Raw genomic sequence first — 26,946 nt, forward strand, 5'->3', positions numbered from 1 at the left:
TGATGTGCATATAACTCCTTCAAATCTGCCCTTGTATTTCTTCTCTTGTTGGTTCTTTTTCAGCTGTGAGTCGGGGTGAGGCATTTTGATGAGGAAGAAGAAGAGAAGAAGAAGGAGGAAGAAGTAGACAAACGGGAAATACAATTATCACTAAAACCTAAGTCTCTAATCCACACACACAATCCCTGAGTAGGCATTAACATTTTTAGTACTGCCTCACCCAGGGCTCGAACTCACAACCTCAGACATCAATGGCAAGCCATGATCTTGTTGTTGTTGTTTCACACTGTGACTGTGGCAATCACAAGGGTTGCTTGTAAAGACAGATTTCAAACTAGTGGCACGAATTCAGTTATCAAGTCAAAATTCTGAGTACTTAATTTAAACAACTTAGAGATGTACATACAAATATTGATTGCTCCATAGGTGATACAACTGATATGCTCTATTCCCACTGACACAATAGCTTGCATGAGGATAGAATTCAAAATATTGCCAAAAATTTAGTTTTTCAGATAAAATTCTGAAATTCACCATTTTTTTTTAACCTTTATTTAACCAGGTAGGCTGTTGAGAACAGGTTCTCATTTGCAACGGTGACCTGCATAAAACTGGTGAAAAGCATAAGCGTGCAAGACAACATACAGTTTCACATTCAATCCAATACAAGAATACAGAATTCAATAGGCTACATAAAGTGCAGATTAAGTAGGCATTACAAATCCGGCGCAAAGTGAGGTGTAAGTAAGTCGATGGATATGCGAAAGTGATATAGCAATGACACAATATACATGAATAGACAATAGATGTAGATCAGTTATAACACAGTAAACATGAATAGACAGTCTATATGAATGCTGAATGTAGTAAAGAGTCAATATACTGTACTTCTATACAGAAAAATACGTTGCTCATCTACGTGAGACAGGTGCGTCGGAGGGGGACAAGCAGGTCAAAAGTTGCTAAGAAAACCCTGCACACTGTCTAACTTGCATAAAATTGTAAGTAAAATTATATAGAAAAGTTTAATTGTACGCAACGTTTTGGTACTAGACCATCTTCAGGTAATGAATCTACCATGAGATCAACATTTTGTAATTCATTTTCATGAACATTGGCGAGAATTGTGCAGTAGTTGTTTACAGTGAAAAATGTTGATGCACTGAGCTTTTGCACTGCACAGATTTTTTTTTTTTATTCAAAAATCTGTCTGGATCGTTTGTGGAGGACAGTCTGAAGATGCAGTGGAATGGTTTTGGTGTCAATTGAGGAATAAGGTTTAAGGCTGCTGTAGCGCCACCATCAGGACTATTAGGCAAGGCAAGGCAGCTTTATTTGTATAGCACATTTCAGCAACAGGCCAATTCAAAGTGCTTTACATGAAAACAGATTAAAAAATTTAAAACAGATAAAATACGAGAATAAAAGTTACAGTGCAGTATAAGAAATGAAACATTGAAGAGCAATTAAAACAGTTAAATATATCAAAGCAGATAAAATAGGAATTTCTCTTTTTATGCTTATATAGATTGTCATACAGTGTCAACAATGCAACTTCAGTATAAGAAATGAACAGTTATTTAAAGAAAGGCAACATCAAAAAGATAGGTCTTCAGCCTTGATTTAAAAGAACTGAGAGTTGCGGCAGACCTCTAGTTTTCTGGGAGTTTGTTCCAGATATGTGAAGCATAAAAACTGAACACTGCTTCCCCCTGTTTAGTTCTGACTCTGGGGACAACAAGCAGACCTGTCCCAGACGACCTGAGAGGTCTAGGTGGGTCATAGCGTAGCAGCAAATCAGAAATGTATTTTGGCCCTAAACCGTTTAGTGATTTATAAACCAGCAAAAGTATTTTGAAATCAATTCTTTGAGACACTGGAAGCCAGTGTAGAGACTTCAGTACTGGAGTGATGTGATCCACTTTCTTGGTCTTAGTGAGGACTCGAGCAGCAGCGTTCTGAATCAGCTGCAGCTGTCTGATTGATTTTTTAGGGAGACCTGTAAAGACACCGTTACAGTAGTCAAGTCTACTGAAGATAAAAGCATGGGCAAGTTTTTCCAAGTCCTGCTGAGACATAAGTCCTTTAACCCTTGATATATTTTTAAGGTGGTAATAGGCTGACTTTGTAATTGTCTTAATGTGGCTGTTAAAATTCAGGTCTGAGTCTATGACTACACCAAGATTTCTGGCTTTGTCTGTTGTTTTCAACATTATAGTTTGAAGCTGAGTGCTGACTTTTAATCGTTCCTCTTTTGCTCCAAAAACAACCACCTCAGTTTTTTCTTCATTTAATTTAAGAAAGTTCTGACACATCCAGTCGTTAATTTGTTCAATGCACTTAGTCAGTTGTTGTATTGGACTATAGTCCCCTGGCGATAAGGTTATATAAATTTGTGTGTCATCCGCATAACTATGGTAACTTATTTTATTGTTTTCCATAATTTGAGTCAGTGGAAGCATGTAGATGTTAAACAGGAGAGGCCCCAGAACTGAGCCTTGGGGAACTCCGCACGTCATATTTGTATGCTCAGATGTATAATTCCCTATAGACACAAAGTAGTCCCTATTCTTTAAATAAGACTCAAACCACTTTAGTACTGAGCCAGAAATGCCAACCCAGTTTTCCAATCGGTCTAGTAATATGTCGTGGTCGACCGTATCAAATGCAGCACTGAGATCAAGTAATACTAAGACTGAAATTTTGCCACTGTCTGTGTTTAAGTGGATGTCATTAAAGACTTTAACAAGAGTTGTCTCAGTGCTGTGATGTGGTCGAAAACCCGACTGGAAGGCATCAAAACTGTTGTTTAGTGACAAGAAAAGGTTGAGTTGTTGAGAAACCGTTTTTTCAATGATTTTACTTAAAAATGGAATCTGTTTTGCCTGGACACTGTGACAACACATACCCTGTACTCGATATGGAAGCACTGACTGTTTGTCTAATTTTCTGAATTTTGTCATTGAAGAAGGTGGCAAAATCATTGCAGGCCTTCGTGGATAAAAGTTCAGATGCTACTGGTACTGGAGGGTTTGTTAACCTATCGACAGTAGCAAACAAAGCACGTGAATTATTATTGTTTTTGGCAATAATGTCTGAGAAGAAGGACCGCCTTGCATTCCTCAGTTCCAAATTATAAGTGCGAAGTCTCTCTTTATAGGGGTTATAGTGGACCTGGAGATTAGTTTTTCGCCACCTGCGTTCTGCTTTTCGACACTCTTTTTTTTCTGTTCTTACCAGTATGGCATTTCTCCATGGAGATCTTTTCTTATCAGAGACAGTTTTTACCTTAATGGGAGCAATGGCGTCGATAACATTTGTAATTTTACAATTGAAATTGTCTACAAGCTCAGTGACTGAGACCCCTGAGAGGGTGGGTGTGGACGAGAAAAGCTGAATGAATGTTTCACTGGTGTTGTCAGTGATATACCGTTTTCTTATTAACTTTGTTTGGACACTTTTGTGCACAGAGATAGTGCCATTAAAGAAAACACAGGAATGATCAGAGAGAGCAAAACCAGTCACCACAACCTTGGAAATGTTCAAACCCTTCGACATAATCAAGTCCAGAGTGTGCCCCTTGTTGTGTGTGGGCTCCGTCACATGCTGAGTACTGACTTTGTTGCATTTTTGAGAACTATGGACTGCCATAGTTTTAAAAAATGCAACACAGTTCTTTTGTCCCTCTGTCCTGGGGGTTGTCAACATGAATGTTGAAATCACCAGCAATAACTACACAGTCAAAGTTAATACAGATTAAAGACAGCAATCCACTAAAGTCATCAAAGAAGGATGCACAGTATTTAGGTGGCCTGTAGATAATTAGAAATATAGGTTGAGAGGGGGACCTTAACTGAAGAGCCACATATTCAAAAGAAGCAAAGTTTCCATAAGCTATTTGAGTACATTGGAACGAGTCGGTAAACAAAATAGCGACTCCACCTCCTTTCTTATTCGCTCTATTCTCACTCATAAAACTGAAGTTAGGCTGAGCTGACTCAATGAGAACAGCATCACTGTTATTATGGTCTAACCAGGTTTCAGTTAAAAACATAAAATCAAGATTGTGCTTAATAATAAAATCACTGATTAAAAATGATTTACCCGCCAAAGACCTGACATTTAGTAAGGCTAATGTTAGTGTGTTAAAATAATTATCTGTCTCGTTTTTTGGGACAGGCTGTGGCTGACAAAGCCAGTTGAGGAAGTATAGCATAGGACTGGACCTTTGTGCAAAGTTTTGTGATTTTACATGCATGGGAAGGCAGATTTCATAGAATGAAGAAGAAGTATTACTCCATAAGTGACAAAACTGATGTTTTAAGATGCTCTATTCCCATTGACTGTGATAGCTTACATGAGGATAGATTTCCAAATATTGTCAAAAATTCAGTTTTTGAGATATAATTCTGGCTCGATATTGAAATATCATATCCAAAAATTAGTTATCTTGTATTACTGTGTTGCAAAGTGGCCTGTCATTAATGAAAAAAATATGATGTGTGGCAGAGAAAATTCTGGATTACTGTGTATAATACGGAGTACAATTCGGTGACACTGTATGGTTTACAATTACTACTGAACATATCATCGGGTGTTTCCCGTGTTTTGACAGAGTTTAGAGCAACTCGAGGGGTCAAAGGTTTTATGACGCCATTGACAGGCGACCAAACAACATGCTCCGTGTCATTGATTCAAATTACAGATTTCTCTGGGTTTAAACATTGTTGGAAACATTTGGGATAATGTACAGTAAATACTAGGGATGCACTGAATCCAGAATTCGGCTTTGGATTTTAATATTGGGCTTTTTGACAGGGTTCGGTTTCTGCCAAGCCTTAGAATTTGTTTCCACCAAACCAAACCCTATGCTTGCACTACGTGCGCTAAGCTAGTCGACGTAATGATGCCGCCGTTGATTATGGGAAGGTGTTTACGTAGGTGGGCCGTTCAATGCAGTAGGCTGTGTGTAACTCGTGAGCAGAAAAAGTGTTTTGGCAGTACTTTCAGTCAAAAGAAGGCGATTCAAGTCGAGCTACATGTTCAATTTGCAATGCCGATTTGTCTCGTGGTGGCAAGGACCCTAAACAATACACAACATCGCCGCTGTTAAAACATTTGCGTACGAAACATCCGAAAGAATACCAGTTGTGCATGAAAGAATCTACAGACAGCAGCCAAAATGCAGCAACTTCAGGTATGGCAAAGGAAGGACAGTCACAGCTAAAAACTTGATGGGATGAGAGTAGGATTCGGTATTCGGATTCGGCAGTATCTTAACCAGTGGATTTGGTATTCGGCCGAACCCCAAAAATCTGGATTTGGTGCATCTCTAAAATATATACATACACATATATACATAGGTATAGTTGTTTTCAGACATTTTAATGCAGGAATATTACATATTATATCTTTAAACACACACACATCCCCATTTCACTAAATGGAACTGATGGTATAAACAACAATAGGCATACAACTGGGGTAGGTTTTACTACTTCATTCACATTCACTTTAAATTGGAACACAACAGACACTGGAAACGCATTGTTTACAGTCTTTACACAAATGCAGATCAAATGCACACACACAGACACACACACACCACGACTCAGCGGTGCCCAGCAGCCCGCATAACCCCAAAGCTCACATCCAGCATCCTAATAAACCACAGAACAGCAGTCGGCCCACGCAAAAACACTTAAACACATAAATGACCCATGGACGCCACACACAATCTCAGAAAATGTGAGCTTCAAACACACACCGACACACAACCCCCACCTGCACTGCACAGAGGCAGACACCTGTCTGCGAGAGTAGGGGGGTCTCAAATGACGGACTGAATCTGAATCTCAGAAAGCACAAAAGAGGAAAAAAAGAGATATGCACACACATGCACACACAGGATAAAGGTAATTTATTTCCCTCTGTGGAAGATGCAGAAAAGGTAGGTTTTCATCTGTATTTCCACAGTGTGCATCCGTGCGCCTGTGTGTCTGAGTGTGACGGTGTGTGTGTGTGTGTGTGTGTGTGTGTGTGTGTGTGTGTGTGGCCGTGAAAGCATCAGCATGAAAACTCATTATTGTCGCGTTAGCTGTTCGAAGCGATCACACATGCCTATCAGCGAGCCTCGTAGGTAGGTGTCACCGCAAACACACAAACTATCTATGTTGATATCTTCACAATTATGTACCCATCCCCATTTCCGTCTGCCTCTCCCCCCCACCTCTCCTCTCCCGTCCCCAGCCCTCCTCTCGCCGCAGCCCTCAGCCAGATGAAAGGCCGGCTAAGCAGCGGAGGTCGTGCCGAGCGGGGCGGCGTCAGCGCTCCCAGTTAACGGCGGGCCGCCGGGCGAGGCATGTCCTCTAATCCCACACCGTTTAACGGCCCGCCTCGCACGACGTCCGTTAATCACCAGCTCACATCGCCCATCGCCCCAGCAACCAGCGCTGTCCCACTGGTTGGACCAACACGCCCTTCCACCCCCTTCTTTTTTTTCTTCTTCTTTTTCTGTCCTTCATAACCTTTGTGCTGTATTTTCATCTCACTTTTTGTTGGTTTCTCTTTTTGGCCCGTTTTTTCCATCTATGCTTTCTTCTTAGTGTCACCCTTTTTTCCTCTCTCTTCTGGCCTTTTAGAAAGAACATACTTAAATCATTTAACTACAGTAAGTCTACTTCAACGCTCTAATCTGCCTCATTAGAGAGAAGCGCTAAAGGAGATATGTTTCTCAGAGATGTAACGAAAAAAGACAGAGGGAAATTGACATAAGGAGAAAGGTACTGATGCTTTTAAAAGATTGCAGTTACAGTTAGAGAGGAAGGATCTTCAAATATATATCCCTAAAAACTGTAAGCACATCTGGCAAATTTCAATGTGAATCGAGCATCATTGGGAACTAATGAGCGTGACTTTGTCCTCAAAGTGGTGTCATTAGAGGACTGCTAAATCCTTGTTGAGTCAATTAAAGCTCAACAACGACAAAAAAACAGCACGGCCCAAAGCTTCGCTAAGGAATAGTTCTAAACACTACTGGGAGAATGGAGAGCACTTTTTAAGATAGTGTTGCAGTTTTAGCACTGGGGAGTGAAAAGGCTTTTATGGATTCAAATCAAAGCAAATCATTGTTATTCAATTCCTTATGACGAGCATTAGCAGTGTGCAGTATGGGAGAGAATGTGACGTACAGTATAACAACATCACCATGCAATTAAGGGATGTTGGTTACAAAAAAGGCATTTTGTAAATATTGTGATTGTGCTATTTCACAATGGACCTGCTAAAAATAATAATAATAATAATAATAATAATAATAATAATAATAATAATAATAATAATAATAATAAGAAGAAGAAGAAGAAGAAGAAGAAACTTAACTGGATTTTCATTTAGTCTATTTTACACAGCAGACTACAGTGTACAGAGAAAGAAATCAAGTAACTAAGTAAGTAAGAGTTATGTCAATTAGTCCATTGATTGATTAGTCGATCAATCGAAAAAAAAGATTTTTATCTTTGATAATTAATTGTTTTAGTCAGTTCTCAAGCAAAATGCCAAACATTCTCTGGTTCCAGCTTCTCACATGAGAGGATTTGCAGATTTTCTTTGTCATATATTATTTTAAATTGAATATCTTTTGGTTTTGGATTTGTTTTGGTCGAACGAAACAAGACATTTGCACACATCACCTTGGGCTCCGGAAGTTGAAATGGGCATTTATGAACTATTTAACTATTTATTTGAGTTTATAGTTTCATCGACCAAAGATGAATTGGAAAAAAAAAAGAAAATAAATAAAAAATCAGCACATTAATCAATGACAAAAATAATGGTTAGATGTGGCCCTAATGTCAATACGGTGTCATTTTCTCCAATTTTCAGTGCAGCAGAACCTCAGAATTGCTTAAATTGCTGTTGAAGTTTTAATCAAATGTTTGAAAGTTTGTCAAAGTAAAATGTGAATCAGTGCATGTTTCCATTAACTACCTTTGTGCAAATATATTCAAGAGGATATAAGAAGATTACAAAAAAAAAAAATCATGGAGCACCAGTAGCACCTTGCTGTTCCCTGATTATGTTTGTGGCCCTTTTTAAATTGGTGTTTTATCAGCAGCGTTGTTGTTTAATTTTTGGGCTTTTTGCTGAAGTGAGTGGTAGCATGACATGAATACTACCAAAGAAGCAACACAACATCAAGGTGTATTTGAACAATTTGTCTCCATGAGCATTTTCTTTGGTATAGCAATTTATAACACAATTGTGTTTTTTTCATCTAAGGTTTCCATCTAGACTTTTTTATGTGCAAATCAAATATGCTCATACAAACAGAACATGTTAAATGTGCAGTCTGTTCATAGGGAATTTTTCTTCTCTCTTTTGACTCCTGGTTTGCTTTTTGGTCTCTTAACTAAGTCTTCATATTTGCTACGGTGCCTCATCATAATGTCTTCAGAATCCGCCAAATAATTACAATTGTATGTTCTTGTTTGCTGCTTATTGTTGTATGAATAAGAAAATGGAAAACAATGTTGCTTGTATGAACAAGTGCAGTCTGTACCCACCGCTGATCTGCAATAAACATATTTTCAAAAAAAAATGTGGAGTCTGTGATTCTGAAGAAAGACTGTCAATATTTGAAACACCCAAATAAATGCACCGCTCCCATCAGTGGTCCTTCACAACGTGAGCATGTGTCAGATTTACGTCCCTCTCGCTCCCACTGTCCCTCTCTTTACACATCCACAGCCTTTCCCCTGTCCTGTGCACAAGCACGAATGGAATAATGAATAATGTTGTGTGGCTTGGTCCCGTCCCTTTTTTATTTCAGCGCACACACAGACTGAGAGACAGGCTGTTTCCCAAGTCTCTTATTTGATATCTCCTCGCTTGAACCAGAAGTTGTTCTGGCCCTCTATGGTAAAGGCCGGCTCAGAGCTCTTATGTCTGCCCAGAGGAGCGAGGAGGGATCTCCAAAGGAGCTATGAGCGAGGATACACGAGAGCAGCCTTCCCGGAAGCCGTGCAGCTAGGGCTGGGCAATATTTCCCCCTGTTGCAGGAGCGCCAGAAATGGAATATCTCAAAGCGGAATCTTGCTACTGATGATGTCGTCCTCATAGTGGATGATACTGCTCCACGCAGCTCCTGGTTGATGGCCAGAGTGATTAAACCATTACCTGATGCAGGAAGACACGTAAGGAGGGTGCTACTGAAAACCAAGACAGGCACATTAGTACGCCCCATCAGTAAATTATGTTTGCTGCAAGACACAAGCATATGAAAAAAAAGAAAAACGTAAAGTTTAGGCTCCTTTTAAGAAGGCTACGAAGGCTCAATTCCATCAAGTGTCCCAGTAAGCTATTTCAGTGAGTCAGAATGCACAATACCAGGGCCTCTCCTAAGTGGAATGCAGCCATCAGTAATGGTTTTGAATACACCTGTGCTTTTCCTACTATGACACGTCAACATGTCTGCCGTGAAAAAGGTCTATCACGGCCACAATTAGGGGCCGGAATGTAGAAGCCAAAAAAGCAGTATTTGTTTATATTTAAAGAACAATAGTTATTATTTTAAGACTTCCCATATTTTGGTTATAGTTCTGATCCACTGATTTTGATAGACAGCTAGGCCACTGATTGGCAAATCGACCACACCATAGTAATTGTGGGTGTGGTAAAATTGATAAAGGGAAGTTGGAAACACAAGTGGAGAGTTTTTTGGAAGTCCTAGCTTTAGTTGAGACCAAACACAGTTTTTGTAACCAGATCTAGGCATCCTGTTTCATCTTATTTGATATCATTTAAGAAACCATCATTATTATATATTTTCGCTGATTCACACACATGCAACATTAGCCTGCAACGTTTTGGTAGGATCATAAAGATTTATTTCTATAGGAAGGTTATTCGTGTTTAATTATTATTTTCAAACAACGACCGCATGGTGCCTGGATCAACAACAAAGGAACAAAGGTGCGTTAAAACCGCTCTTCTATTGCTGGGGCAGTGGCTATCATTTTGAAACGGAATAGCCACGACGGATATATTGGACTGGATATCGTAATATGGCATAAGTGTTGTATTTTCCTGGCTGTACAAGCTGCATTACAGTAAAGTGATGTATTGACTGTTCTAACTATTGTATTATTTGCCTTTACCCATTAAGTCATTATATCCACATTATTAATGATTATTCATCTAAAATGTCATTGGTAAAATATTTTGTAAAGGCACCGGTTGTCAACCCTACAATTTCGTCTTCATCGACATTGAGGTATTTGGTAAAGAATATTGTGAGATCTGATTTTCTCCATATCATTCAGAGGAAAGAACTTCTAATCCCTCTAAAAACACATTTCCTTGTTTCCTCTCTCCTCGCATGTTTTCATCACGTCTCCTGGCCCCCATGCTTCCTCGTGGGACGGACTAAGACGCGAGGAAGGGAAGCAAGTGGAGGAATTGTGGATGCAATTTGAGATCCTGGGACGTACCCGAGATATGGGCTATTATTATTTGACAATAAGTGTATATGATTAGAATCACAGACTCCACCTTTAAATGTACTTTCTGTGACATTGGTGGCATAATTTTTCCCTCAGATCCTGGAGACCATACCGGCCATACTAAGCCAATGACGTTAACGGATAGAAAATGCCGTTTCCACTGGTAGCTGTTCCTGCTCTGTGGCCTTCACTGCTGGAAATATTATGTATGACACCAAAGCAGCAGCCTCTAATGACTGTTAGGTGTCCCCTTGTGGTGAAGGTGTATGGATGATGTGTTGTGTTATGTGCCTGCATTAATGGTTCTACATGGTGTCTATTGTAGAATCTGAGCAACATCTTTAAAAAGACAACAACGACAACAACAGGGAACAAAGTAAGAGCATAAACATGTACACAAAGTACATACATACATACACAAAACAACAAGAAAATGAGAACAAACAAGTAACAAAGAGCAACACTGGCTTCAAATGTTTGGTCTACGTTTATAACTGCAACCATTAGCCTCAGGTGTTCTCCATCGTGCTCCTCTTTGATATTCAAACTAACCTTAACTGGGAGCACAGGCCTGCTTTATTCTCAGTCTCAAAACACACACACACACACACACACACACACACACACACACACACACACACACACAGAGAGACTTTATTTTCTACTAGCCTATTGCCATCCCTCTGTTCCCCGCAAAGGTCTATTCTTCTAAAGTCTTTATTAGAAGTCTCCTACAGTGTTCGACACACCATGCAAATCTGTGACTGCCGCCGCGCCTTTGGTCCCAGTAACTACCCCAAACCCCAATAAATGGCACGCCATAAATAAACATCAAACCACATAGTACCTTCAGCAAACAAAAACAGTACCACAGGGATTGAACAGTCATGGTTTATTCTACTGTGGGCACAATGCCCACAAAACGGGATTTTTATCTAGATAGCAAAATGCATGGCATTATGCACACAGTGATTTGACACAGCGATAGGATACTAGCCTGACAGAAAATTATACTTTAAAGCTCAATCAAAACCAAATCAAAAAGAACAAATCCTTAGAATGTATCAGACTATTCAAGCTCTCAATAATGTGCTGTAGAGCCACTTAACAGGACTTATTTCATTTTGTTTTATATTCATTTAATTTTATACTTTTTATTGATCCCGAGTGGGGAAATTACAATTTTACAATTTTTTTTCCCATTCTGTTGTTGGAACACACACAGGCCTGAAATACACACACACATGGTCAGGTCTAATACATGCACAAATAGATAGAGTGAGGGGCTACCAGTCCACACTCCGTACTTCGGTCCGGACTGTCCGGACTTGAAGCGGTGACCCTCTGGTTCCCAACCCAACTCCCTACGGACTGAGCTACTGCCACGCCGAAGCTCCAAAGCTGTGATGACAAAGCCTCAACAACAGTCTCCCGTGTGTAGATATAATGATAGTTTATTAAATAGAATATTAACATTTAAGATACAGTACATGTATGCAACTCATTATTAAGCTGTTAACAGTTATTGTGTTCTTATTGTGTGTTTCCAGCCGTATAAAGGTTTGTCATTTTGTAATTGGTAATTTTGACAGTGAAAGAGAAAGAAAAACAATCAGTGTTACATTATGCAGATGTAATATACAGTCCACAAATATACAAGTCCACAAAATGAGGTTTACCACTGGCTATAGTGCTTAATGATCTGAATACAGAGTACAGCCCCCTTATAAATTACAAAACTGCAATTTTGGAGGCTATTTTACAGTTTGCGACGCTATAGTGAAGTGAAGTTAATTGCTTTTGATTGTATGTGCTACACCCATTTACACATTACTAATAGTGATGTCTTTTTTTGGCTAAAACATTTTATCAAACTGTAATGGTGCAACCTGCTTTAATAAATTGGTAGTAGTCTTTAAGAACATAGGAAGGACTTAAAGAAATTGAATTATGGAATTATGAACAGCGGGTGGATCGTGAGGAATGCTGGCTGTAATTTGACATTGCCGAAAAAAGCAAATTTGGAGGAAAAAACGATGGAAGGTGCTGAAGCACAATCTGATCAGTTATTATAGCAGCAAATAACTATTTGCTATGTAAAGATATGGTACATATACCATTACCACCAGATATGGTGGTAATGGCGTCCTGAGCTGAGAATGAAGTCACACTTCCTCTGTGTTTGTTGAATTTTAAAGGTCCTATGACATGCTGCTTTTTGCATACTTTTACATAGGCCTTAGTGGTCCCCTAATACTGTATCTGAAGTCTCTTTCCCGAAATTCAGCCTTGGTGCAGAATTATAGCCACTACAAGCCAGTCCCCCAATTAGCTTTCCTTAGGATGTGCCATTTCTGTGTCTGTAGCTTTAAATGCTATTGAGGAGGAGAGAGGGGGGGCAAAGTGGAGGGTGGGGGTGTGGCCTTGACCAACTGCCATGCTTCGCTCGTTTGCAAGCCATGATGTCTCTCTTTTTCTCATGGGCGGGCCAAATTCTCTGGGCGGGCAAAGCAGAGAAAGGGGAGGTAACCTTTCCCCTTATGACCTCATAAGGAGGAGATTTCAGATGTGGCTGTGAACAAACCTAGGTATTTCACATTTTAGGTAACGGTCTGTGAGTGCCGTGTGGAGGCAATCCCAGCCCCTTTAAGGTTTGTTGTGTTATTTTTGTTTCATGTAATTGTAAAATCTTTTGTGTGCAGAGTGACACATTTACCAAGTGGATTCTGCAAACAGATATCAATGAGTGTGAGGAGCTTGACTATAAACACTACTATGTGTGTTTAATACGCACACTGCGCATACTGTAACATAAAAGACTATTAATACTTTTATGATCTCATAGAAGGCCTTCGTGTAGAGATATTTTACGTCATCAAATCAAATCAGTGAATAGTATTACAACATTATTAATTGAGTAATGATAACATGGGTTCAGCACAAATGAGAACCAACATTCTAATTAGAAAGCTTCAGGTCTTAAAACACACACACACACACACACACACACACACACAAGCTTCTACATTTCCACTAATTAATTATCAATGAATATTTCATAAACGGAAGAAATAGGAGATGAAACACACACCCACTGAACTCTCATCCCATCAATCAAAACAAAGTTCACACGAACCAATCTGCAAGCTGCACCTGATCACACCGATTTTAATTGGCTGAAATGAGAATAACCTTTACTTTAATTGGCTGTGGGAAATGGGGCATAATGGGTATGTGCATTAATGTAGGCAACTTGTTTTAATGTGAGAAATAAGTAGTGCACACACACACACACACACACACACACACGTCTTCCGGCACTGTACGGTGAGAGGTTGTGGAGGTTCACAGTGTGTGTCCACGTGTGTGTTGGGGACCATGGACATTATGGTCTACAGGGAGATCCCTCTGTGAGACACTGACATTTAGTTTCCAGGTCACTATGGCATTCCTGAGGCTCGGGAGAGGGAGGGGGGGGGGATAAGGTGCAACCACCATGCTGCCATGGTGACGCAGCCTCAGGAGAGAGGGGACACGGATACGGCACAGTATCTTCTCTGTAGTCCATAATTCACTGGGTCACACAAATCTTTACTATAAGCTCATATTTGCTTCAAAGGCCTTGACTTGTAGGTTGACTACGAGCTTTTATTTTGACAAGACCTCCAACAGCAAAAAAAGAAAAATCCCATTTAGCTGCCAGTCACTGTACTGTATGTGTGAAAAGTAATGCATTTACCAAACCTTAAGCAAATAAATTAAACACACAGCAAAGAAAGCCAGTGGTGAAAATGAAGTTTGAAATAACATTGGATGCCCAAGCAGAGTCAGCTTTCCACCAATTGTTCATTTCCTTTTGTGTGTGGTGGCTACCAAATTCATTTGCATCGTACAGTCAAATGGTTTAGAAGATCAATCTTAATTTAAGCAGTGGGCAATGTTCCTCTTGCAAAACACTTAATGAGAGCTAAATGAACTGGCTTTCAGTAGCCTGGTTGACACCAGACCCACTCTTAGTTGTAACTGAGAGTGGGTCTGGGAAAGGTTCATTGACGGCTCATTTCCAAAGGGGCGTCACCAACGGACCCCGCTCAAATGCCTCTGAGCGCAACTGGATAGTCCAACCAATCAGACCAACGATCCGCGTGACGCTGCGCTTCGGTAGCCGTCATGTTGAATGTAAACAAAAAGCTGCTTGCTGCCATTTCCCTACCATTTTAAGGCTTAGGCGTAGCACCTGAGCTGTTTTGGGCACCGCCTAAGCCTAATGAATGCAATCTAGTGATTATCGTTGGTCCCCAGTGGACTGGTCTTCAAGCTTTTTGAGTGTTTTTTATTTATTATCTGCTCTAGCTTTTCCAACGTTTTATAAAAAGATATACTGATGGTCCAAAATGATGTGAAAAAGCATTATTATTTTATTGAAAAACGGAACATTTTCTTGAGGGAGGACCCCTAACGCCTCGCTAGATATGTGCACCTAAGTCTTCCACAAACCCAGGGAAAGCACTGTCTGTAATTGACAAGGATATGTGTAGTAAAATAATACTGATCCAAGGATGTCAGATAGAAGTTTGTCAACACAACGTCATCTTCTATACAGTGGGATACAGGCAAAATGCAACAAACAAAAGTTAAAAAAAATAAATAAAAAAAGAGATTTAGACTGCACCAACACAACAATATTTGTCACATTGCCCCGAAAATGTGTACCTCATTTAGAGGGCCGTTATCAAATGTGCCAGTTCAGTTGTGGGGGAATAATGATTTCAGGGGAAAGTGAGGAAAAGGAGGCTTTATTAACAGTACAGAAGCTAACTGATGACAAATGACTAGAAGCTGTTTAATGAAGCCTAGGCAGTTAGGCTGTGTGTGTATATATATGTATATATGTGTGTGTGTGTGTGTGTGTGTGTGTGTGTGTGTGTGTGTGTGTGCTCACCTTGCCAATAACAGGGATGTCCACAGATCCCCAGGTATCCGCCCCCCAGTGTACCATCCCCGATGCAAAGTCTGCCGTCACTATTCCCAGGACTGGCACACGAACACAGGAAGAGACACAAGAAAAGAGGAATAACATACGGTTTTGTTGTTATGAGATGTGCAAGCAAACAGCAAAACAATATTTTTACAAAAGTGTTACAAAAACCTCATGTGGACTGGAACAATGATTTAGGACTGCACTGGTTTATTTAGAAAAATATATAAAAACACTGTCTTGTGGTAACTGTGATAGGTTGTTTTAAAGTGATATCTTTACAGAGGAAAAGCTTGATCTTAGCTTGGTAATTTCTCTCCGATAAAAAGTCTCTCTGGCTGCCAGCTCACCGATGCCGAGGATGATCTTGTAGATGTGAACGGCGGAGAAGTGCAGGAGGAGGAAGGAGAAGTTGATGATGAAAAGGAAAAAGCAGAGAATCACACACACCCACTCCTGGAGCCGCTTCCCTGAAGAAGGACAAGGACACAAACGGGAAGAAAAACGCATTTTATTTATCTCAGCATCATCAAAATACTAATTGTATTGTTGGGTACTGTCAGTGGTGGAAGAAATGTTCAGATCAAAAGTACTAATACCACACTGTAAAAAATACTCTGTTACAAGTAAAGGTCCTGCATTGAAAATGTTACTCAATTATATAAGTATAATCAGGAAAATGTACTAAAAGTAAAAGTACTCAATGCAGACAAATCCTCACATTTTAGAAACTGGAAACAATCTAAACAGTTCTGTCAATCAACTCAGTGTTTAATCGGCTAATCATTTCAGCTGGACTTGTAGCCTGTATATTGTTGGGTAGTTGCATTTATAATAACACATATTTTATAAACTACATGGGCTTTGTGTGCAAAAATCTTAATTTGTAAAGTAACCAGTAACTAAAGCTGCCAGTTGAATGTAGTGGAGTAAAATGTACAATATTTCTCTCTAAAATGTAGCGGAGTAGAAGTAGAAAGTGGCATGAAAAGAAAAGACTCAAGTAAAGTACAAGTACCTCAAATTTACAGTACTTGAGTAAATGTACATAGTTACAACTGACCACCGAGTACTGTGCATTGGTTATTATCGAGGAGAGGAGGCTGTAGACGAGAGTGGAAACGGTAAGAAGTTGAGGGGGTTCGGCTTTGAGGTGTTGCATTAATGAACTGGGTGAGGTCCCTGCACTCACTGGGAGAACAACTCACTGCTTACCCAGGGTCAAAGGACCATACCACCACAATGACTCTGTGTGTGTGTGTGTGTGTGTGTGTGTGTGTGTGTGTGTGTGTGTGTGTGTGTGTGTGTGTGTGTCCTGGGTGTTAATATGTAATCAGTCAGATGAAGACAAGTGTACTCCAGAGTGTGGGGTCAAGACCTCTCATATGTGAAACACCATCGCTGACGCAGCACACACACACACACACACACACACACACACACACACACTTTCAGGTGGGATGTAGGCCTCTGCAGGGACAAGGCCAAACTCATAGGTCAGCAGTATTAACTAAAAGGACAGAGGGAGAGGGACTAACTCAAACTACTCATAGTCTAAAGTCGCAGGTCAGCAATATGAGAGAGAGATGGGAGAGTCAAACTCAAAACCCTTCAGCCACACACCCCTGCAGATTAAAGATACTGAATTATTGAAACACACACACACACACACACACACACACACACACACACACACACACACACACACACACACACACACACACACACACACTATAACTCATCTAATCTCACATTTCTTTGAATTGTCCCTTTATTTAATTTTCTTTGCAGGCCAAGCAGGAAATGTGATCTCACCCACTTACAGAAATAAACTTTAAAACGTACAAATATAAACCACCACTGTTCTATTCCTATTTCACTTTCTTTTGCTCTTTGTCTATCATCACCCCGTCTCCGTCGCCCTATTCCTAATCCTTCGGTCTTTGCCAGTCAAATGGGCTTTTAAAACTTTAATGTGTTCAGATCCGAACGGATCACACAGCATTAACAGCCTATAAGAAATTCATGACAGTTTTTTTTTATTTTTTAAATAAAGCACACAGGCCTGCGAATGTGTGCGCCTATAGACCTGTGTGACTATGAATATGCCATCAGCCTCTCATAAGGTAAGGATTGAAGTGGTCTTGGGAGATTTAAAATATGTGTGATTATGTATATTTTGCGGGTCATCAAATGTGACCCTTCACCTTCTAAAGATAGATGGTATCAAAGTTGCGAAGAGACAGACGGCTAATTTAAGTGTGGATTGAAGTTCAGCTTCTCAATGAGTTTGACTCAAAGATGTTTCGAAAAACTATTGTTTCCGCTACTGATTGTAGTTGGACAAGGCAAATGATGAGGTATTTTTGTTTAAGACTTATTTTGGGTGCTATGGTGCCCTACACCTGGTAGTATAATCACTAAAGACTGGAAACGGAGAGAAACAGGTAACCAAGCTCTTTACTACAAAAGTAACTACAACAATCCCCAAAAGATCCCTAAATAAGACGCTGCAATTTGTTTCATTTCCATTCAATTCAAATAACTTTATTTATTCCCTGGGGGCAATTCAAATCCAACAAATCCAAACATTTTGTGTTTTACATCGAAGTGTATAAACTAGTGCTGTCAAACGATTTAAATATTTAATTGCGATTAATCGCATTAATGTCATAGTTAACTCGCAATTAATCGCACATTTGTATCTATTCTAAATGTCCCTAGATTTCTTTTTGTCCCATTATTTTTTTCTCATTTTAATGCTCTTATCAACATGGAAAAGTGGATCGACTTGCTTTGTGCTTTTGTCGCCTGGCTTTGACGAGGGGGCGGAGAATTGGCATCAGCTGTGCGCTTGGCCATCAAGCGGTATTTCAGACTGGACGTGCTGCGACGATAGCTCAGTTCACAACGACAAAAACACACAGATCACTTTGGTCTTGTCAATGGAACCATTTGGCAACTTTTTAAAAGTGAACTTTCCACTCAGAATCTTATTGGCGTCCATTTCGGCGTCTCATGCTCGCCATCCACTCAAAACGTAACGTTAGCCTACTACTTTTTGGCCGGCTCGCAAGCCCAAACTGTGTGCGGCGTGCCGGTTGTTTTGTTTCCGGTCTAGCTAGATCCGGTGTGGTGTTGTAGTTTTTCTAATGTTACTAGCTTAACAGCATGTGAAAAAACTACAAAGTTTGCTAGGCCAAAAAGAACGTTGATCTCGTGATAAAAAAATTGACACCGTTAAAATGGGTTTGCGTTAATAACGCATTTAACTGACAGCACTAATAAAAACAAAGACTGAAGTGTGGAACTATTTCCTGGCTGTGAGAAGTGACGTCTCGGTGTCTCTGCTGGTTGCCGAGCAACATAGGCGACAACGCGAGAGGAAGTCACCGCGGCTGGCAAACATCTTAGTGTTTGTCTGGATTTCACAAATGAGTTATAATGTGTTAATTAGTGAGAACCAGGCTAGCTCTTTCCCCCTGTTTCCAGTCTTTATGCTAAGCTAAGCTAAGCTAAGCTAACCAGCAGCTGGCGGTAGCATCATATTTACCACACAGACATGAAGTTGGTATTAATCTTCTCATCTAACTCTTGGCACAAAAAAAAAAGCAAACAAGTGTATTTCCCAAAACTATTGCTTTAAAATGTACAACAACTATGATTTATTAATGATACATTCATTTGTTGCTCATAACCTTATTGCCCCAGTTCCTAACATTATCCCTGGGAAAATTGAGTCTTTTCATTGAATAATGTGGACCCTCCTCACATGACATTAAAGAAGGCCTTAATTCTACAACCAGTGCTACTCTGCATCATTTTATGGCCAAAAAAGAAAACGGTATGGACCAGTATGAAACCTGTGAGGCATTCCAGTGAAGGAACTGTTTGCATTAAACATAATTGTATTAGTACAGTGATCTATTTTGAGGTAAATTTCAAAGTCATCTACAGGACGTGTCTAAGGTAATTGCAGTGGTAAAAGGAAGCTAATGCAATTTAAAAATAGAATGATTGTTTCTCTGGGACTGTGGCACGCTGATGTACTGCAGCTGGCTGCTCAACACAAAAGCAACAGTAAAGTTAGTAGGCAGCATTCCTGGAAAATGATGTGCTCGCCATGAGCTGCGCCAACAGAAATAGGGGAACTTCATTTCCACTTACTTACTTAAACTTAGTTTAGGGCTCAATTCAGAGAAATGCAAGCCGAGAGGAGTTACAACTGACGGCAATGAAATACAAATAACTTCATGTGTTTGCACATCATATCGTCCAGGTAATGGATTTTCAGTTCACACAGCCTGAGTCCAAACTAAGGATAAGTAGAGCGCAGTTAGCTCAATTGTTTCCGAGCCTCATGTGACACCATTTTCTCCACTCTGCCCCAAGGTGTACACACACACACACACACACACACACACACACCTCAAGGGATCAGTACACCAAAATTCACTCACTCCAACTTCCTCACTGTGTCTGCAGCCACACACACACACACACACACACACACACACACACACACACACAACATACATGTGAGTGCTCACACAAATAGATTGATGCTCCAACTGATGGATATCCCAACACATTCTCACATCTCTCTCGATTACACACACAAACATCCTCTGACACATACACAAATTCAGACACTCTATCTCCATCAAACACACACACACACACACACACACACACACACACACACACACACACACAAACACACAGTGCATGTGGTGCAGGGCTGTGGAGCAGTGGGGCGGCTGTCAGGTGATGTGCGTCAGTCCTTGGATCCTCTGGCTCCCTGGTGAGGGGAAAGAAACTAGGACAGGCCTCCGCAGAGCGCACGTACACACACTCTCACACAGACTCACACACACTTTCACACACACACATAAGCCCTTGTCCCTCAGGCCATGGCATTGCTGGATATCACACACAGCTACAAACAGACACAAAAACTACCTTTACAAGTATGTATATGTATAGACGGACGGACGTGTGCTAGCATGTTTGAACATACACACACTCTCATCAAACACAAAAATCTTATTCTACAGCACACACACACCTGACCTGCCTTCACTTGGCCACCAAAATTGAAGACGTACACCTAGACACACGTAAACACAGGCACACTGGCACACACACACACTCTTAGGGCCAAGCAGCACACTCATTAATATCGTTCTGACAACAACTGGCTCCCTGGCAAACTCTCTGCCATCGCTCACCCAGCAGAACCCCCCGCCTGTGAGCGTGCACGCGGGTGTGCACAGGGATTTAACCTGGGCGGAGCCAGGGGAGGGGAACGAGGGGTGCTAATAGGCTGAAATTAATCAACGCCGGCTGATTCGCTGTCTGGGGAATGAGTGGCAGGCAGCAGGCAGGCAACACATCCTGAATACTAATAGACTAATGGAGAGGGGAGACAGAAAGTAGACCCCTTTACCTCTCTCTGATGTTTGTCAGCTAATGAGAAAATAGGGGGAGGGACTAAACAGCATTAAAATATATGAGCAGTATGAGCAATTTTCACCTATACTAACAAGAAAACAAAAGATTAAAATCCAGATTGATGTGACAGAATGCAAGAAAATACACACAATGAGCAAAAGTACATATTTATCACATATCAGCACTGTTGTCATTCAAAGCCATGTTATTTTATAGGACACAAAAATCAAACTCGGCCTCTGTGAGACAGCCACAGTGACACTTCTCTTCACAAACACCACTTAGCAGTCTTTGCTGCTCCCAAATGAGAAAATATTTGGACAAAATCTGCAGTTCAAGAATCATAAGACAGAGTGAGAAGAGTCATATGATGATTCATGTTTTAAAAAAAAGAAAGAATAGCAGGGTTATGCCTTCTCCGCACTAAGCCGGCTAAATCTGAAACCACATCTGTTCCTTCCTCTCCGTTTTGGCATTTCATACACAACAAACTGGAGCAAGAAGAGATTTATCTGTTTTCTTATGTTCTGAAAAATGTGCACAAATTGCATTAAAGTGGGGTCCTGTGCCCAATGTCTATTATTTGTCACACATATTACATCAAGTGAATCATCTGTCCCAATGTTGTATCTTTATCTTTGAACAAGCCACTTGTGGAAATGTCAAGCAATAAATATTTCTTATTTATTACCGGGGTGATCTCGGTTTCTCAGCTACAAAGCGTTATTAGGGAATATTTGGACATTACACTGTATATTATTGTGCTGACAACAAGCGCACGCCACGTCACTTACAGTCTCGCCACATTCGTTTGTCGTGACCACTTGTATGGCAAGCATGCAGGGTGGAAGTAGTGGAAACGTAGAACACAATGTGAAACACAACAATGCCTGGAACAACGCAAGGACACGTGAAATGAGACTTATGTGAATAAGTCCACTGCCGTGGTGCATTCTGGGACACTTTCCAACACGCCTTCTCCCTGGGTGCTCTTTCTTAGTTTTGTTGTCTGTGATGGTTTTCGTCTTTATTTTTTGCTACTTTTGTCCACAACTCTACATTAAGGGCCCTATTTTAACAATCTAAGCACACGGCGCAGGTGCGTTTAAGACGTGTCCAAATCCACTTTTGCTAGTTTGACGCCGGAAAAAAGGGTCTGTGCGCCGGGTGCATGGTTCAAAAGGGTTGTACTTAGTGTCTTCATTAATTCATAGGTGTGTTTTGGGCGTAATGCAATAAAACAATCAGAGTGTCATCTCCCATTCCCTTTAAAAGCCAGGCGCGTTTGGACCTTGGCACATTGCTATTATGATGGTGGATTTGCACCGTAATATTTTTATTTGTAATCTTTTGCGTGTTTGTGTGCTGCTGCGCTTCCCTGTGTGTGTGTAACAAGCATAGTGTGCGCGCGCTGTGCGTGTACCTAGGCGCATTTTACTAATTTGCTGTTAAAATAACAATGAAATGCTGCGCTATTGACTTTAGACCAGGTTTTTGTTGGTCAATGGCGCGATCACTTCCTGCTGCCTCAAGATAGCAATACGCTAAGAATTCACCTGAACACACCTCCCTGTAAGACCAGCACGCCCATGGGCGCACAAATGGGCGTAGGCGCATTTGCTATTTAAACGACGTGGGCGCTGGACGGGAAATTGACAACTGCGTCGGCCTTAAACTAGCAAAGACACTTGCGTCGGGCTTTGCTTTGCATTGCGCCGGGTGCAAGATGGGGCCCTAAAGCTACTTGGACTTTTAAAGGGATGTGGTTGACCATATTTGGCATTCTGTGTAGGTTTCTGTATGTAAATGAGCCTGAACGTGCATGAGCAGATGGATGTAGAACAGGTGAGATTTATCACTGTTCAAGTTGTGCGAGTGCTGATCAATTTATACTGACAGTTCCTACACACACACACACACACACACACACACACACACACACACACATTTAGAACTTGTTCTACACATGCTTTGATAAATAATAATGTGACTGAATGAATAATAATAAATATGGGGCCAGTTCAGTATCATAATGAATGAATGCACAGAGAAGGATTCACAATTGTATTTTGGGATTTATATATAAATGACTCCCTACACAAAAATATTTTTCAATGCACACAGAAATAGTTATCGTTGTACAGAAATGTAAAAGAAACATCTGCCTATAAAAAAAACAAACAAATAAGGTTCACAAATGTATTTCTGATGCACACACACATATTTCTTGCTTTGGTGCAATAGAAATCCATGAATATAAGTATTTAAAAGTATTTGCAATGTTTATCAAAAACATGCTTAGGCTGGTCACAGGTCAACCTTAACATGGCGTCTCTGGCAGTGGCGCTCCAGCGACAAGTGGAAGTGATAAGTGTTTTGGCGTGCATGATTAAATGTGTGTGACTTATTAATGCTTGCTATGTAAGTGATGTGACATTATGGATGTATTATGTGTGGAATGAACTTCAGACAACATAACTTTACCAGTAACTCACTTGCAAAGATCTTACCTGTTTTAACATGTGCAATAAAATAGGTGAAGGTCAAGGTAGTCTGAGGGGCAATTTGTGATACAGCCAGCAGCTAACACATCCAATCATTACAAAAACAAAAACAATAATACAGTAAGGATTAATCACTGAGAGCACGTATATACGCTATAGCAGCAGCAGCAACAAATGAGTTTTTTATGATCCGTTAGTCCTGCATCTGAGAAGGCAGACGGGAGCAACTGAAACGCCTGTGACAGAGGGTGATTATGATCTGCCAAGATTGACTCTGCCTTCTTAAAAACTCTCACTTTAAAATACATTGGAGAGATTGGTCAGAGTAGTACCTGCGATGTTCCCACACACTTTCACAATCCCCTGAAGTCGTTTTTTTAGTATTTAGTTCAGTAAACCGTACCAACTTACAAAGGGGAAAGTAAGAAGTGATTTAACGAAACAACAATGAAACAGTCACATCAACGTTAAAGTTCCGGAAGCTTACGAAAAAACTACAAGCGCTGGTTTGCTTTCTTACACAACCGCATCAACATGAGACCCAAAGGTCGATTTGTCGTCCAACACAGTCCCTAAGTATTTATGGGTCTGACAGTAGGATTTTTTCCTAAAATCTACTGCCATCTCTGTGGTTTTAGCCGCATTTATGGTTATTAATAGGCTATGTTGCTACCAAACCATAATTTGTAAATACGTACCTTGTTCGCGAGATCGGCCTGCACATATTGGCCTTCATGCTTGCGTTCATTCATTATGATACTGGTCGGACTGCATGAATAAAAAAGCTTTAAAAAAAGGAGGCAAAACTCCATTCTGCAAATAAAGAGGAAGGTGAACTGACTTGAGGCGGGTGGATCCTTTACTAGGTCTCTGACTGTAATCACTCAAAAGTCAGTGCTGCTGTATTACTGTATATGTCTCCACCACAAGGACATTTTCCCATTTTAAAGTGGGCGAAAAAAAATTTTGATTCAGTTATGACCAATCAAGTGAACACATACACACAACGAGGGAGGAAACTAAAGACGAGCACACAGAAACAGCAAACAACAAGTGAGCCAGCCGCACTCGCACTCTGAAGAAACCACCTACAGAGCTTCTGACAAAAGGAAAGTCACACACTTTGAACAGCGAGCCTGACAGCGGCTCAAAGGCCGAGTGACAGGCCTTTTTGGGCTTGTTCTTCTTTCCATCACCTACAGTCTTTCTCTGTGATGAAACTGTTTACGAACACTTATTCATACTCATGTTAAGACTGCTAACACATTAGGCACTACATCACAGAGGGTGATACAGGATTTATGAACAGAACACAGACAGCTCTGCTTCTCTTTTTCGTCTCTGTCTCTCTTTCCGTGTCCCCTGGTTTGCTCTCGGTAGGCTGTCTTCAGATGGGACTCGGGAGAGTGAGAGGGAGAGAAAAAAGGAGGGAGAGATGTGGGTGGTAAAAGTGGGTCATATGCTCAGAGAGAAAGAGAATTAAAGAGGGGGAGACGGCGGGCAATGAGGGAGAGAGACACTGAGAGAGAATGACAGTAACAGGGGAAGATGGGGTGACAGAGAGAGGTAGAGAGACGCAAACATGGTGAGGGAGAGAGAGACAGAGAGAGAGAGGGAGAGGGGGGGGAGGTCGAATTCCCTTGTTCAGAAGGAGTGGATCAGTCACAGGCCTCTTTCCTTTTATCTGATCTCAGCGGACCACAAAACCTGGGACACAAACACACACACACACACACACACACACACACACACACACAATAACAGTACACAACACAGCAACGCAAGCAAACACACACACACAAAACCAACATCAACGCTCAGTACACACACCACAGATGAAGAAACGACACACACACACACACACACACACACACACACACACTATGTATGTCTATATGTTCATCTGCTCACACACAACCCTGCCAGACAAACTTAATAAATCCATTACCATGTAGATTCAACAGCAACAAAGAGAGGAATGTGGCAAATGAGATTCAATAACGGCATACCAACACAATTGCGCACACACACACACACACACACACACACACACACAGACAAACGGATGCATACATCTAGACACAATAACACACACGCACATTTTTAACCCACATGAGAGCCAGTGTAAGTAGGCCCTGCTCCAGCCTCCCTCCCCTGTGGAGACACAAAAAGGATGGACGGATCCCATCTTGTGTGTGTTCCTTTGTGTGCCAGTGTGTGTGCTTTATGCCATCACCTCATCTCCTGGGCTTTCTGCTACCACCATATTCATCTGCGGCCCTCATAAGGATAATCACACACACACACACACACACACACACACACACACACACACACACACAGCTCCTCTCTTGCGTTCGACAAGGTCAACAGCAAAATCCTGCCTAGAAGGCTCGCCTAAAGCCATAAATGCACTGTATGTGTATGTGTAAAGTGTGTACAGTGCATGTGTGCTGGTCAATACGTATGCACATTGTTCATGTGTATGTGTGCTGTGCTTGATTACTTTTGCCTGCATGAGTGCGGACAACAGAAAACAGGAAAAAATATAGATAACCATAAAAAAAACATTACACATACACACAATGTAGTGAAATTCAATTACTGCATTTAACCCATCCTAAGTAGTAGGAGCAGTGGACAGCTATGCATACAGCATCCTGGGAGCAACTTGGCATTCAATGTCTTGCTCAGGGACACTTTGAAATGTGGCTGAAGGAGCCTGGGATTAAACCGCCAATCTTGTGGTTGAGGGGAGACCATTCTACCTCGGAGCCACAAGCCACCAGATCACACAGATCATATTCATCTATTTAGGTAAACTATCTCCCTTGAACACAACCTGTGCCTTTCAAATAAATGGTCCTACTCAGTTATTTAAACCAAGCTTCTGAAATCACACGTTGGTAAATCCTCACTAGTTACTAAAAAGTGCATTCAAGTAATAAAGCGCAACATTTTGATTTCAATAAATGTTTGACATCCACAACCGGGACAATGAAAGTGACTCACTTTAGAGTAGGGCTGCAACTAACGATTATTTTCATAGTCTATTATTTTCTCGATTAATCGATTAGTTGTTTGATCTATAAAAATGTCAAAACATGGTGAAAAATGTGGATCAGTGTTTTGCAAAGCCTAAGATGACGTCCTCAAATGTCTTGTTTTGTCCAAAACTCAAAGATATTCAGTTTACTGTCACAAAGGAGAGAACTAGAAGATATTCACATTTAACAAGTTGGAATTAGAGAAATCTTATTTTTTTTAATAAAAAAATGACTCAAACGATTAATCGATTATCAAAATAGTTGGCGATTAATTTAATAGTTGACAACTAATCGATTCATCGATTCATCGTTGCACCTCTACTTTAGAGCCAGGTCATAATGGCCGTTAAACCGTGGCCACTGGAAATTCTGGATTCTGACTTGAAGGTGTGCTCACGTTTAGTACCCGGACAGTTTAAGAGGACAGCAATGACACAGGTGTGTGATCGCAGTTCTTCATG

At 40.7% G+C, this 26,946-nt stretch overlaps 1 protein-coding gene across 1 annotated transcript in view; it reads right to left on the minus strand.

Annotated features, from left to right (window-relative positions):
• Nucleotides 1-26,946, minus strand: part of si:ch211-212o1.2 (uncharacterized protein LOC492735 homolog) — a 56,671-nt gene that overhangs the window by 12,882 nt on the left and 16,843 nt on the right. Inside the window, exons 2-3 of the mRNA XM_031294813.2 lie at nt 15,831-15,950; nt 15,445-15,536 (exon numbers count right to left, since the gene is read on the minus strand). Coding sequence (XP_031150673.1) covers nt 15,445-15,536; nt 15,831-15,950 — 212 coding nt within the window. The remainder of the gene's footprint in view (nt 1-15,444; nt 15,537-15,830; nt 15,951-26,946) is intronic.

The sequence above is a fragment of the Sander lucioperca genome, chromosome 7, assembly GCF_008315115.2.
Source record: "Sander lucioperca isolate FBNREF2018 chromosome 7, SLUC_FBN_1.2, whole genome shotgun sequence".
In the NCBI taxonomy this organism is placed as follows: domain Eukaryota; kingdom Metazoa; phylum Chordata; class Actinopteri; order Perciformes; family Percidae; genus Sander; species Sander lucioperca.